At 59.3% G+C, this 13,480-nt stretch overlaps 1 protein-coding gene across 1 annotated transcript; it reads right to left on the reverse strand.

Moving 5' to 3' along the window:
• Positions 1-995: 995 nt before the first annotated feature.
• MAF1 (MAF1 homolog, negative regulator of RNA polymerase III) lies at positions 996-4,882 on the reverse strand. Its single transcript, XM_039722472.1, has 3 exons — positions 4,663-4,882; positions 1,668-1,784; positions 996-1,595 (listed from the first exon to the last, which is right to left on the reverse strand). Exons 1-3 carry the CDS (start codon positions 4,860-4,862, stop codon positions 1,574-1,576), a joined length of 339 nt encoding a protein of 112 aa, XP_039578406.1. The 5' UTR covers positions 4,863-4,882; the 3' UTR covers positions 996-1,573.
• Positions 4,883-13,480: the final 8,598 nt, after the last annotated feature.

Here is a 13,480-nt window from a genome sequence, read left to right on the forward strand (position 1 = left end):
GAGATCCCCCAGACCCAGATCCCAGGGGAGGTGCAGGTAAGATCCCTGATCCAGATCCAGATCCCTGGGGAGGTGCAAGTGGGACCCCCAGACCCAGAACCCCAAGGGAGGTGCAGGTGGAACCCCCATATCCAGATCCCAAAGGAGATCCCCCAGACCCAGATCCCAGTAGATCCCCCCAATCCCAATCCCAGATCCCAAGGGAGGTGCAGGCGGGACCCCCAGATCCAGACCCAGATCCCAAGGGAGGTGCAGGTGGGATCCCCAAATCCAGATCCCAAGGAGGTGCGGGTGGGATCCCCCAGGAAAAGCAGAGCTGGAGCAGACAGAGAGCAAAGCCAAACTCTTGAAACACACGGACTCTGGGTGGGGGGCAGGGGGGCAGTTCCTGGGGGCGGGATTTGGGATTTTGCCCCGGGCAGGGCCGGGCAGGACGGATGGAGCCCGTCAGGAGCCCGGGCAGGCGGGACGGGGATCAGTGCAGCCGAGGGCAGGAGCCATAAAGTGCAGCAAAGCTTCCGGAGCTCCCGGCGCGGCTCCGGCGGCGGCTCCGGAGCTCCGGGATTCCTGGGGGGCTCCAGTGTCCGGGGGGGGGACATGGGGACACCGTGACACCGGGGGGGACACGGCTCAGGAAGGACCAGCGGCGCCGGGACAGGGCCGGGTCCTCTCCCGGTTCTGTTCCTGGCTCCACGCCCGGTTCCTTTGCTGGTTTGGTTGCCAGTCCTGGTTCCGTTCCTGGTTCCTTTCCTGGTCCAGTTCTAGTGCTGGTTCCGTTCCCAGTCCTGGTTCGACTCCTGGTTCCTTTCCCAGTGCTGGTTCCATTCCCAGTTCCATTCCTGGTTCCATTCCCAGTTCCATTCCTGGTTCCTTTCCCAGTGCCAGTTCCATTCCTGTTTCCATTCCCAGTTCCTTTCCCAGTCGTGATTCCATTCCTGGTTCCGTTCCCAGTCCCGGTTCCGTTCCCAGTGCTGGTTCCATTCCCAGTTCCATTCCTGGTTCCACTCCCAGTTCTGTTTCCATTCCCAGTTCCTTTCCTGGTACTGGTTCCGTTCCCAGTGCTGGTTACGGTCCTGGTTGTGTTCCCAGTTCTGGTTCCATTCCCAGTTCTGTTCCCAGTTCTGGTTCCATTCCCAGTCCCGGTTCCGGTCCTGGTTCCGTTCCCAGTCCTGGTTCTGGTCCTGGTTCCATTCCCAGCCCCGTTCCCAGTCCTGGTTCCATTCCCAGTCCCAGTTCTGGTCCTGGTTCTGTTCCCAGTCCTGGTTCTGTTCTCAGTGCTGGTTCCATTCCCAGTTCCATTCCCAGTGCCAATTCTGTTCCTGGTTCCGTTCCCATTCCCGGTTCCGTTCCCGGTGCTGGTTTGGTTCCCAGTCCTGGTTCTCGTCCCGGTTCCAGTCCCGGTGCTGGTGTGCTTCCCAGTCCCGGTTCCGTTCCCAGTCCCCGTTCCGGTCCTGGTTCCGTTCCCGGTCCCGTTCCCAGTGCTGGTTTCTTTCCCAGTCCATTTCCAGTCCCATTGCTGGTTCTGTTCCCGTTGCCGGTTCCGTTCCCGGTTTCTCGGATCCAGCCGGGAATCTCACATGCACATCACCTGTGGCCTGGAACGAGGACAGGGAGCGTCACCTGCCTCACCTGTGGCCACGCCCCCTGCCCCGCCCTGCCCCGCCCACCTGTCCTCCTCGATGCCGCCGCCCTCGGGGTCGCCGCTGTCGCCCTTCTCGGTGTCCCCCTCGCCCAGGTCCATGTCCAGCTCGTTCCCGGTGTCCGGGCGGGTGTAGGCGTAGCCACTGTGGGAAGGGCCAGAATTCCAGGGAATCCCCTCGGGAATGGCCCCTGGAATTCCGGGAATCCCCTTGGGAATGGAACCTGGAATTCTGGGGAATCCTCTCAGGAATGGCTCCTGGAATTCTGAGGAATTCCCTCGGGAACGGCCCCTGGAATTCCGGGAATGCCCTCGGGAATGGCTCCTGGAATTCTGGGGAATCCCCTCGGGAACGGCTCCTGGAATTCCGGGAATCCCCTGGGGAATGGTCCCTGGAATTCTGAGGAATTCCCTCGGGAATGGCTCCTGGAATTCCAGGAATCCCCTTGGGAATGGAACCTGGAATTCTGGGGAATCCTCTCAGGAATGGCTCCTGGAATTCCGGGAATCCCTTGGGGAATGGTCCCTGGAATTCTGAGGAATTCCCTCGGGAATGGCCCCTGGAATTCTGAGGAATGCCCTCGGGAATGGCTTCTGGAATTCCTCTCAGGAATAGCCCCTGGAATTCTGAGGAATTCCGAGGAATTCCCTCGGGAATGGCTTCTGGAATTCCTCTCAGGAATAGCCCCTGGAATTCTGAGGAATTCCCTCAGGAATGGCTCCTGGAATTCAGGGAATCCTCTTGGGAATGGCCCCTCAAACTCTGGGGAATCCCCTGGGGAATGACCCCGGAATTCAGGGAATCCCCTCGGGAATGGCCCCTGGAATTCCGGGAATCCCCTTGGGAATGGAACCTGGAATGCCTCAAGGAATTCCCTCGGGAACGGCCCCTGGAATTCCGGGAATGCCCTCGGGAATGGCTCCTGGAATTCTGGGGAATCCCCTCGGGAACGGCTCCTGGAATTCCGGGAATCCCCTGGGGAATGGTCCCTGGAATTCTGAGGAATTCCCTCGGGAACGGCCCCTGGAATTCCGGGAATGCCCTCGGGAATGGCTCTGGAGTCACGGGAATGGGAAAGTGGGAAAGGCACGGGAATGGGACAAGTGGGGAAGGCATGGGGCTGAGAAAAGTGGGGAGTCACGGGACTGGGAAGAGTGGGGAAAGTCAAGGGAATGGGGACAGGGAAAGGCACGGGAATGGGACAAGTGGGAATGACATGGGAATGGGAAAAGTGGGGAAGGCACGGGAATGGGAACGGGACAAGCGGGGAGTCACGGGACTGGGAAGACTGGGGAAGGCTCAGGAATGGGGAAAGTGGGAAAGGCACGGGAATGGGGACAGGGAAAGGCACGGGAGTGGGAAAAGTGGGAAAGGCACGGGAATGGGGACAGGGAAAGGCACGGGAGTGGGAAAAGTGGGAAAGGCACGGGAATGGGGACAGGGAAAGGCACGGGAGTGGGAAAAGTGGGAAAGGCACGGGAATGGGGACAGGGAAAGGCACGGGAGTGGGAAAAGTGGGAAAGGCACGGGAATGGGGACAGGGAAAGGCACGGGAGTGGGAAAAGTGGGAAAGGCACGGGAATGGGGACAGGGAAAGGCACGGGAGTGGGACAAGTGGGAATGACATGGGAATGGGAAAAGTGGGGAAGGCACGGGAATGGGAACGGGACAAGCGGGGAGTCACGGGACTGGGAAGACTGGGGAAGGCTCAGGAATGGGGAAAGTGGGAAAGGCACGGGAATGGGGACAGGGAAAGGCACGGGAGTGGGAAAAGTGGGAAAGGCACGGGAATGGGGACAGGGAAAGGCACGGGAGTGGGAAAAGTGGGAAAGGCACGGGAATGGGGACAGGGAAAGGCACGGGAGTGGGAAAAGTGGGAAAGGCACGGGAATGGGGACAGGGAAAGGCACGGGAGTGGGAAAAGTGGGAAAGGCACGGGAATGGGGACAGGGAAAGGCACGGGAGTGGGAAAAGTGGGAAAGGCACGGGAATGGGGACAGGGAAAGGCACGGGAGTGGGAAAAGTGGGAAAGGCACGGGAATGGGGACAGGGAAAGGCACGGGAGTGGGAAAAGTGGGAAAGGCACGGGAATGGGGACAGGGAAAGGCACGGGAGTGGGAAAAGTGGGAAAGGCACGGGAATGGGGACAGGGAAAGGCACGGGAGTGGGAAAAGTGGGAAAGGCACGGGAATGGGGACAGGGAAAGGCACGGGAGTGGGAAAAGTGGGAAAGGCACGGGAATGGGGACAGGGAAAGGCACGGGAGTGGGAAAAGTGGGAAAGGCACGGGAATGGGGACAGGGAAAGGCACGGGAGTGGGAAAAGTGGGAAAGGCACGGGAATGGGGACAGGGAAAGGCACGGGAGTGGGAAAAGTGGGAAAGGCACGGGAATGGGGACAGGGAAAGGCACGGGAGTGGGAAAAGTGGGAAAGGCACAATGGAACCTGGAATGCCTCAAGGAATTCCCTCGGGAACGGCCCCTGGAATTCCGGGAATGCCCTCGGGAATGGCTTCTGGAATTCCTCTCAGGAATAGCCCCTGGAATTCTGAGGAATGCCCTCGGGAATGGCTTCTGGAATTCCTCTCAGGAATAGCCCCTGGAATTCTGAGGAATTCCGAGGAATTCCCTCGGGAATGGCTTCTGGAATTCCTCTCAGGAATAGCCCCTGGAATTCTGAGGAATTCCCTCAGGAATGGCTCCTGGAATTCAGGGAATCCTCTTGGGAATGGCCCCTCAAACTCTGGGGAATCCCCTCGGGAATGGCCCCTGGAATTCCGGGAATGCCCTCGGGAATGGCTCCTGGAATTCCAGGAATCCCCTTGGGAATGGAACCTGGAATTCTGGGGAATCCTCTCAGGAATGGCTCCTGGAATTCTGAGGAATTCCCTCGGGAATGGCTCCTGGAATTCTGAGGAATTCCCTCGGGAATGGCTCCCGGAATTCTGGGGAACCCCTGGGAATGCCCTGGCATTCAGGGGAATCCCTCGGGAGCAGCCCTGGAATTCCGGGCGCGGCCCTGACCTGATGGAGCGGCAGGTGAAGAAGACGATCCTCTTCAGCCTCTTGTTGTAGAAGAAGTAATTGAAGGACCAGAGGCTGCCGTCCTCGCCGAAGGGATCCGAGTCCAGGTCGGGGTTGTAGCTGGGAACGGGACACGCGCGAAGTGTCACGGGAATGGGAAGAGTGGGAATGGCACGGGAATGGGGAAAGCAGGGAGTCATGGGACAGGGAAAGTGGGAATGACATGGGAATGGGGACAGGGAAAGGCACGGGACTGGGAAAGTGGGAATGGCACGGGAATGGGGAAAGTGGGAATGGCACGGGAATGGGGACAGGGAAAGGCACGGGAATGGGAAAGTGGGAATGGCACGGGAATGGGGACAGGGAAAGGCACGGGAATGGGAAGAGTGGGGAAGGCACGGGAATGGGACACGCAGGGAGGCACAGGACTGGGAAAGTGGGAATGGCATGGGAATGGGAATGGGAAGAGTGGGGAGTCACAGGACTGGGAAAGTGGGAAAGGCACGGGAATGGGGACAGGAAAAATGGGAAATGCCTGAGAATGGGGACAGGGAAAGCGGGAAAGGCTCAGCATTGGGGACAGGAAACGTGGGAAAGGCCTGGATGGGGGACAGGGACAGGAAAAGTGGGGACAGGGACAGGGAACGGGGATGAAATCCTCATGGACCCCGAGAACAGGCTGCAGTTCACAGCATTCACCACCTGGAACAGGGACACAGAATGGGGACAGGGGACACAGAATGGGGACAAAATTGGGGACAAGAACACAGAATGGGGATGGGGGACACGGAATGGGGACAAAATCCTCACGCACGGCTGAGAAAAGGCTGCAGTTCACAGCATTCATCACCTGCAACACGGCAACGGGATGTGGGAATGGGGACAGGGACGGGGACATGGGGACAGGGACAGGGACATGGGATCAGGGATGGGGGACACAGGATCAGGGACAAGGGACATGGGAACAGGGACAGGGGACACAGGAACACGGAACACAGGAATGGGGACAAGGGACACGGGAACGGGGCTGGCCCGGACACCAGGGACACGGGAATGGGAATGGGGCTGGCCCTGGAACAGGAACAGGGACGAGGGACACAGAACAGGGACGGGGGACATAGGAATGGGAATGGGGGACATGGGAACGGGGATGAGGGACACGGAATGAGGACAAGGGACACGGGAATGGGGGACATGGGAACAGGGCTGGCCCGGGTAGCAGGGACACAGGAAAGGGAATGGAGGACACAGGAACAGGAATGTGGGACATGAAATGGGGATATGGGAATGGGAATGGGGGGATACGGAGAAGCAATCCCTGCCTCTGGGAGGAGGGAAGGGATGGAAAGGGCTCCCAGAGAAGCTGCGGCTGTCCCATCCCTGGCCGTGCCCAAAGCCAGCTTGGGTGAGTTTGGAGTCTGAAGGTTCCTCCTGCTCCAAGCCCACCCTGCTCCAGCTCCCCCAGGTGAGTCCAGGTGACCCCACCCATTCCAGGCTCTGTGCCCACCTGTGGCTGGGCTTACAGGTGAACTCGTGGGTCTCCCAGCCCCATCCCAGTGCCCCCAGTCCCCCCAGTCCCATCCCAGTGCCCCCAGTCCCTCCCAGTACATACCCAGTTGTGGCTGGGCTCACAGGTGGACTCGTGGGTCCCCCAGTCCCATCCCAGTGCCCCCAGTCCCCCCAGTACATACCCGGTTGAGGCTAGGCTCATGGCTGAACTTGTGCTTCTCCCAGTCCCCCCCAGTCCCATCCCAGTCCCCCCCAGTCCCCCCAGTCCCATCCCAGTGCGTACCCAGTTGAGGCTGGGCTCGCGGCTGAACTCGTGGCTCTCCCAGCCCCATGAGCAGGCCCTCCCCCTGCCTGGGGACACAACGGGTGACAACCGTGTCACCAGTGCCACCACAGAGACACCGTGTCACTGAGCAGGCCCTCCCCCTGCCTGGGGACACAACAGTGTCACCAGTGTCACCACAGGGACACCGTGTCACTCACAGGGACACCGTGTCGCTCAGCGGGCCCTCCCCCTGCCTGGGGACACAACGGGTGACAACCGTGTCACCAGGGGCACCACAGGGACACCGTGTCACTGAGCAGGCCCTCCCCCTGCCTGGGGACACAACAGGTGACAACCGTGTCACCAGTGCCACCACAGGGACACCACAGGGACCCCGTATCACTGAGCGGGCTCTCCCCCTGCCTGGGGTGACAACAGGGTCACCAGTGTCACCAGGGTCACCAGTGCCACCACAGGGACACCGTGTCACTCACAGAGACACCGTGTCACTCACAGGGCCCTCCCCCTGCCTGGGGACACAACGGGTGACAACCGTGTCACCAGGGGCACCAGAGGGACACCACAGGGACCCCGTATCACTGAGCGGGCTCTCCCCCTGCCTGGGGACAAACTGGGGTCACCAGTGTCACTGGGGTCACCAGTGCCACCCCAGGGACACCGTGTCACTCACAGGGCCCTCCCCCTGCCTGGGGATGTCACCAGTGCCACCAGTGCCACTCCCAGAGCTGATCCCAGAGATCAAGAGCTGATCCTGGGGCTGCTCCCAGTGCCCGTCCCGCAATCCCAGTGCCCTCAGCCCCAGTTTCCCAGTGCCCACATTCCCAGTTCCCAGTTTCCCAGTGCCCTCAGCCCCAGTTTCCCAGTGCCCAGTTTCCCAGTTTCCCAGTTCCCAGTTTCCCAGTGCCCCGGTGCTCAGTTTCCCAGTGCCCACAGTCCCGGTTTCCCAGTTCCCAGTTTCCCAGTGCCCACATTCCCAGTTCCCAGTTTCCCAGTGCCCTGGTGCCCACAATCCTGGTTTCCCAGTTTCCCAGTTTCCCTGCTCCCAGTTTCCCAGTCCTCCAGTCCCCAGTTCCAGTTACCAATCTCCAGTCCCCAGCTTCCCAGTCCCCAGTTCCCACAATCCCAGTCCCCAGTTCCCAGTTTCCCACTCCCCCAGTCCCCAGTTCCCGTGCCCTAAAAAATCCCAGTTTCCCAGTTCCCCGTGCCCACAATCCCAGTTTCCCCAGTCTCCATGCCCACAATCCCAGTTTCCCCAGTTTCCACAATCCCAGTGCCCCCAGTCTCCCCAGTTTCCCTGGTGCCCATGCCCACAACCCCAGTTTCCCCAGTCTCCATGCCTACAATCCCAGTTTCCCAGTTCCCTGTGCCCACAATCCCAGTTTCCCCAGTTCCCCGTGCCCACAGTCCCAGTTTCCCCAGTCACCACAATCCCAGTGTCCCCAACCTCCCCAGTGCCAGTCCCCACAGTCCCAGTGTTCCCAGTTCCCCCAGTTCCCCCAGCGCCCCCAGTTTCCCCAGTGCTCCCAGTGTCCCCAGTGCTCCCAGTGCCATCCCCATGTTCCCAGTGCTCCCAATGTTCCCAGTGTTCTCAGTGCCATCCCAGTGTCCCCAGTGCCATCCCAGTGTTCCCAGTGCCATCCCCAGTGCCATCCCAGTGCTCCCAGTGCCATCCCCAGTGCCATCCCCAGTGCCCCCAGTGCCCCCAGTGCCATCCCAGTGCTCCCAGTGCCATCCCGGGAAATGCAGGAATGGGAACAGAAATGGGAAAAGAGGGGAAATGCAGAAAGGGGAATGGGAATGGGAAATGGGGAAAAGGCAGAGAGAGGAACGGGAAAGGGGAAACGCAGGAACGGGAATGGGAACGGGAATGGGAATGGGAATGGGAAATGGGGAAAAAGCAGAGAGAGGAATGGGAAAGGGGAAATGCAGGAATGGGAATGGGAACGGGAATGGGAGAGGGGAAATGGGAAATGGGAAAAAGGCAGAGAGAGGAATGGGAAAGGGGAAATGCAGGAACAGGAATGGGAAAGGAAAACAGGAAAATGCAGAAATGGGAATGGAAAAAGGGAAAGAGAAAGGGGAAATGCAGGAATGGGAACAGAAATGGGAAAAGAGGGGAAATGCAGAAAGGGGAATGGGAACGGGTATGGGAAATGGGGAAAAGGCAGGATGAGAATGGGAAAGGGGAATGGGAGAGGGGAGGGAGGGAATGGGAAAATGGGAAAAAAGGAAAATGGGAACGGGGAAGGGGAAAGAGAAAAGGGGAAATGCAGGAATGGGAATGGGGAAAGGAAAAGAGAGAAAAGGGAATGGGAAAAGGAGAAAATACAGAAAAGGGAATGGGAAATGGGAATGGGGAAGGGGAAAACGGAGAAATGGGAATGGGAATGGGGAAAGAGAGAAATGGGAATGGGAAAAGGGAGAAATGGGAATGGGAAATGGGAAAGAAAAAGGGGAAATGCAGGAATGGGAATGGGGAAAGGAAAAGAGAGAAGTGGGAATGGGGAAAGGAAAAAATACAGAAAAAGAAATGGGAAATGGGAATGGGAAAAGGAAAAGAGAGAAATGGGAATGGGAAAGGGGAAAAGAAAAATGGGAATAGAAAAAGAGAGAAATGGGAATGGGAAAAGAGAGAAATGGGAATGGGAAAGAAGAAAAGAGAGAAATGGGAATGGGAAAAAAAGGGAAGTGCAAAAACGGGAATGGGAATGGGAAAGGGGGAAAAAGGCAGAAATGGGAATGGGAATGGGAAAGGGGAAAGAAAGAAATGGGAGAGAGAAAAGGAAAGGGGAAAAGAGAGAAATAGGAATGGAAAAGGGAATGGGGAAAAAGGGAAATGCAAAAACGGGAATGGGAATGGGAAAGGGGAAAAGGCAGAGAGAGGAATGGAAAAGGGGAAAAGGCAGGAAGGGGAATGGGAAAGGGAAAAGACAAAAGGGAGACAATCCAAAAAGGGAAAAGAAAACGAAAATGAAAAACAGGAAATACAAAAAAGGGAATGGGGAAGGGAAAAGGGGAAATGGGAAGGAGAAAAACGGGAAAGGAAAAGGGAAAGAAGAAAAGCAAAAGAAAGAGAACAGGAAAGGAAGAGGAAGAAGCGCAGGAGGAGGAAGAGCAGCTCCAAGCGGAGCTGGCAGCGGCACCGCCAAGGGGGACACGCTGACAGGGGAGGGGGAGAGGCACGGGGGGAGGAAGAGGAAAAAGAGGAGGAAGAAAAGGAGGAAAAGGAGAAAAAAAGCGGGAAAAGACCGCGGAAAACTCTGCCCATCCCGGCGTGCCCCGCGCGCTGGACTACAGCTCCCGGCGTGCCCCGCGCGGCGCATAGGGGAGACTCATTGGTGGACTACAGCTCCCGGCGTGCCCCGCGCGGCGCACAGCCGCCACCCATTGGCGGACTACGGCTCCCGGCGTGCCCCGCGCGGGCGGCACAGCCTCACTATTGGTGGACTACTGCTCCCATCCTGCCCCGCGGCCGGGCGCGGTGCTGGGCCGCGCCTGAGCGGCGCGGGGCACGCTGGGAGCTGTAGTCCGCGCGGCTTGTGGGCGCGCAGAGGAGGGGCGGCGGGCCGAGCGGGCTTACCGGCGCGTCCTGCTCCCTATCGGTGCCTCCTCGCCGTGGCAGCGCCTTCAGGCTCGGGGCGCGTGTAAAGGGAGGCGTCTCCGGGGAAAGCTCGAGGAGGGCGCGTGTGCCGCGGCCGCCGTCCGCCGTCTGGCGCCGGCCCACCGGGCCTCCGCCCACCTCGACATGTCCCCGAGTGCTCGGGACGGCGCGAGCGGCTGAGCGCGATGCTGGGAGTCCCCCGGGCGAGCGGGCGGGCGGGCGACCTTCTCCTGCGGCACCGGACGGCAACAGCGGCGGCACCGCCCCGCCCGCGCCCGCCCCGCCCGAGAGGCGCCCTCGGCCCGCGGTCCCATTGGCCAGGACGCCCGTCAATCACCGCCGCGCCCGTCTTTCATTGGCCGGCACCAACGTCAGTCCGCGCAGAGCGCTCGGCCCCGCCCACCGCGGGGGCGCTCGGCGCTCCCATTGGCTGGCTCGGACAAAGACGGGGGCCGCGCCTGTCAATCACAGCGGGGCGGGGCGGGGGGCGCGGCCGTGGCGGAACGCTCCTCCCGCGGAACTCCCGCGCGCGCGGCCGCGTTTCCCGCCCATGGTGACGCCCTGTCCCCATCTCTGTCCCCTCCTGTCCCTGTCCCCATCCCGGTGTCCCTGTCCCCTCTGCCCCGTCTCTGTCCCTGTCCTCATTCCTGTTCCCCTGTCCCCCGTGTCCCCGTGTCCCTGTCCCTGTCCCCGTCCCTGTCCCCGTCCCTGTCCCTTCCCCGTCCCTGTCCCTGTTCCCGTCCCTGTCCCTGACCCCGTCCCTGTCCCTCTCCTGGGCTGGGCCAGTCCCGCCCTGGGGCTGGGGGTGCCACCCCCAGTGTCCCCTGGTGTCCCCATTCCCACTCTGAGAGGCTGGGGGTGCCACCCCCAGTGTCCCCTGTGTCCCCTGTGTCCCCATTCCCAATCCAGGGGGCTGGGGGTGCCACCCCCAGTGTCCCCTGTGTCCCCAGTGTCCCCATTCCCACTCTGAGGGGCTGGGGGTGCCACTCCCAGTGTCCCCTGGTGTCCCCGTTGCCCCCCTGGGGGTCTCTGGGTGCCACCCCCGTGTCCCCGTGTGTCCCTGTGTCCCATCCGTGTCCCCGTGTGTCCCCAGAGGAGCTGGCCCTGCAGCTGGCCGAGGCCGTGGCCTTTGGGGACGAGCTGGTGGCGGCGCAGAGCGCTCTGGGTGCCACCCCCTGTGTGTCCCCGTGTGTCCCCGTGTCCCATCCCGTGTGTCCCCGTGTGTCCCTGTGTCCCATCCGTGTCCCGTGTGTCCCCAGAGGAGCTGGCCCTGCAGCTGGCCGAGGCCGTGGCCTTTGGGGACGAGCTGGTGGCGGCGCAGAGCGCTCTGGGTGCCACCCCCTGTGTGTCCCCGTGTGTCCCCGTGTCCCATCCCGTGTGTCCCCGTGTGTCCCTGTGTCCCATCCGTGTCCCGTGTGTCCCCAGAGGAGCTGGCCCTGCAGCTGGCCGAGGCCGTGGCCTTTGGGGACGAGCTGGTGGCGGCGCAGAGCGCGGTGGCGCTGGCCCGGCGGCACGCGGAGCTGAGCGTGCGCCTGCGCCACAGGGACCCGCCCGGGGGCCACATCAGGTGGGGATCCTGCCTTCCTCCGCGGCCTCCTCATCGTCACTGTCACCCTCGTCATCGTCATCCTGACCCTCCTCATCATCGTTGTCACCCTCATCATCCTCTGCTTCTGCTTTGCTCCTCATCGTCACTGTCACCCTCCTCATCGTCATCCTGACCCTCGTCATCATCGTCATTCTCTGCTTCTGCTTTGCTCCTCATCGTCACTGTCACCCTCGTCATCGTCATCCCGACCCTTGTCATCGTCATTGTCACCCTCATCATCATGTCACCCTCGTCATTGTCATTGTCACCCTCATCATCCTCTGCTTCTGCTTTCCTCATCATTGTCACTGTCACCCTCGTCATCGTCATCCTGACCCTCGTCATCATCATCATGCTAATCACCGTCTGCCTCTGCCTTCCTCATCATCGTCACTGTCACCCTCATCATCACCATTGTCATCCTCATCGTCTGCCTCTGCTTTCCTCATCATCATCATTGTCACCCTTGTCATCCTCTGCCTTTGCCTTCCTCCTTATCGTCACTGTCACCGTCCTCATCATCGTTGTCACCCTCATCATCCTCTGCTTCTGCTTTCCTCATCGTCACTGTCACCCTCATCATCACCATTGTCATCCTCATCGTCTGCCTCTGCTTTCCTCATCATCATCATTGTCACCCTTGTCATCCTCTGCCTTTGCCTTCCTCATCATCCTCAAACTCTGCCTTCCTCATCATCATCATCATCATCATCGTCACCCTCATCATCGTCATTGTCACCCTCATCATCCTCTGCTTCTGCTTTCCTCATCGTCACTGTCACCCTAGTCATTGTCATCCTCACCCTCGTCATCATCATCCTCATCATCAGGTCACCCTCGTCATCATCGTTGTCACCCTCATGATAATGTTACCCTTGTCATCCTCTGCCTTTGCCTTCCTCATCATCAATCTCTGCCTTCTTCATCATCATCATCATCATCATTGTCATCCTCATCATTCTCTGATTTTCTCATCATCATCATTGTCACCCTCATCATCGTCATCCTCACCCTCGTCATCATCATTGTCACCCTCATGATAATGTTACCCTTGTCATTCTCTGCCTTTGCCTTCCTCATCGTCAATCTCTGCCTTCTTCATCATCATCATCATCATTGTCACCCTCATCATCGTCATCCTGACCCTTGTCATCATCATCGTCACGCTCGTCATCCTCAATGTCTGTTTTCGTCATCATTGTCACCCTCATCATCATCATTGTCACCCTCATCATCGTCATTGTCACCCTCATCATCGTCATTGTCACCCTCGTCATCCTCAATGTCTGTTTTCCTCATCATTGTCACCCTCGTCATCGTCATTGTCACCCTTATCATCCTTTGCCTTTCTCATCGTTGTCGTTGTTGTCTTCATCATCATCGTTGTCACCCTTGTCATCCTCTGCCTTCCTCACCATCATCACTGTCACTCTCATCATCATTGCCATTCTCATCATCCTCTGCCTCTGCCTTCATCATTGTCATGTCGCCCTCGTCATCGTTGTCGCCCTCATTGTCATCGTCACGCTCGTTATCACTGTCACTCTCATCATCCTCTGCCTTCCTCATCGTCATCATTGTCACCTTCATCATCCTCTGCCTTTCTCTGCCTTCCTCTGCCTTCCTCACCATCATCATTGTCACCCTCATCATCCTCTCCCTTCCTCACCATCATCATCATCACCCTCGTCATCCTCTGCCCCTGCCTTCCTCGTCATTCTCAATCTCTGCCTTCCTTGTCATCGCCGTTCCCAGCATGCCGTACCGAAACCCCAATCCCCAATCCCAACCCCATTCCCAACCCAGTTCTCTCTCTCCCGTTCCCAGCATGCCG

The sequence above is a fragment of the Passer montanus genome, unplaced genomic scaffold, assembly GCF_014805655.1.
Source record: "Passer montanus isolate IOZ18808 unplaced genomic scaffold, ASM1480565v1 scaffold489, whole genome shotgun sequence".
NCBI classification, from domain to species: domain Eukaryota; kingdom Metazoa; phylum Chordata; class Aves; order Passeriformes; family Passeridae; genus Passer; species Passer montanus.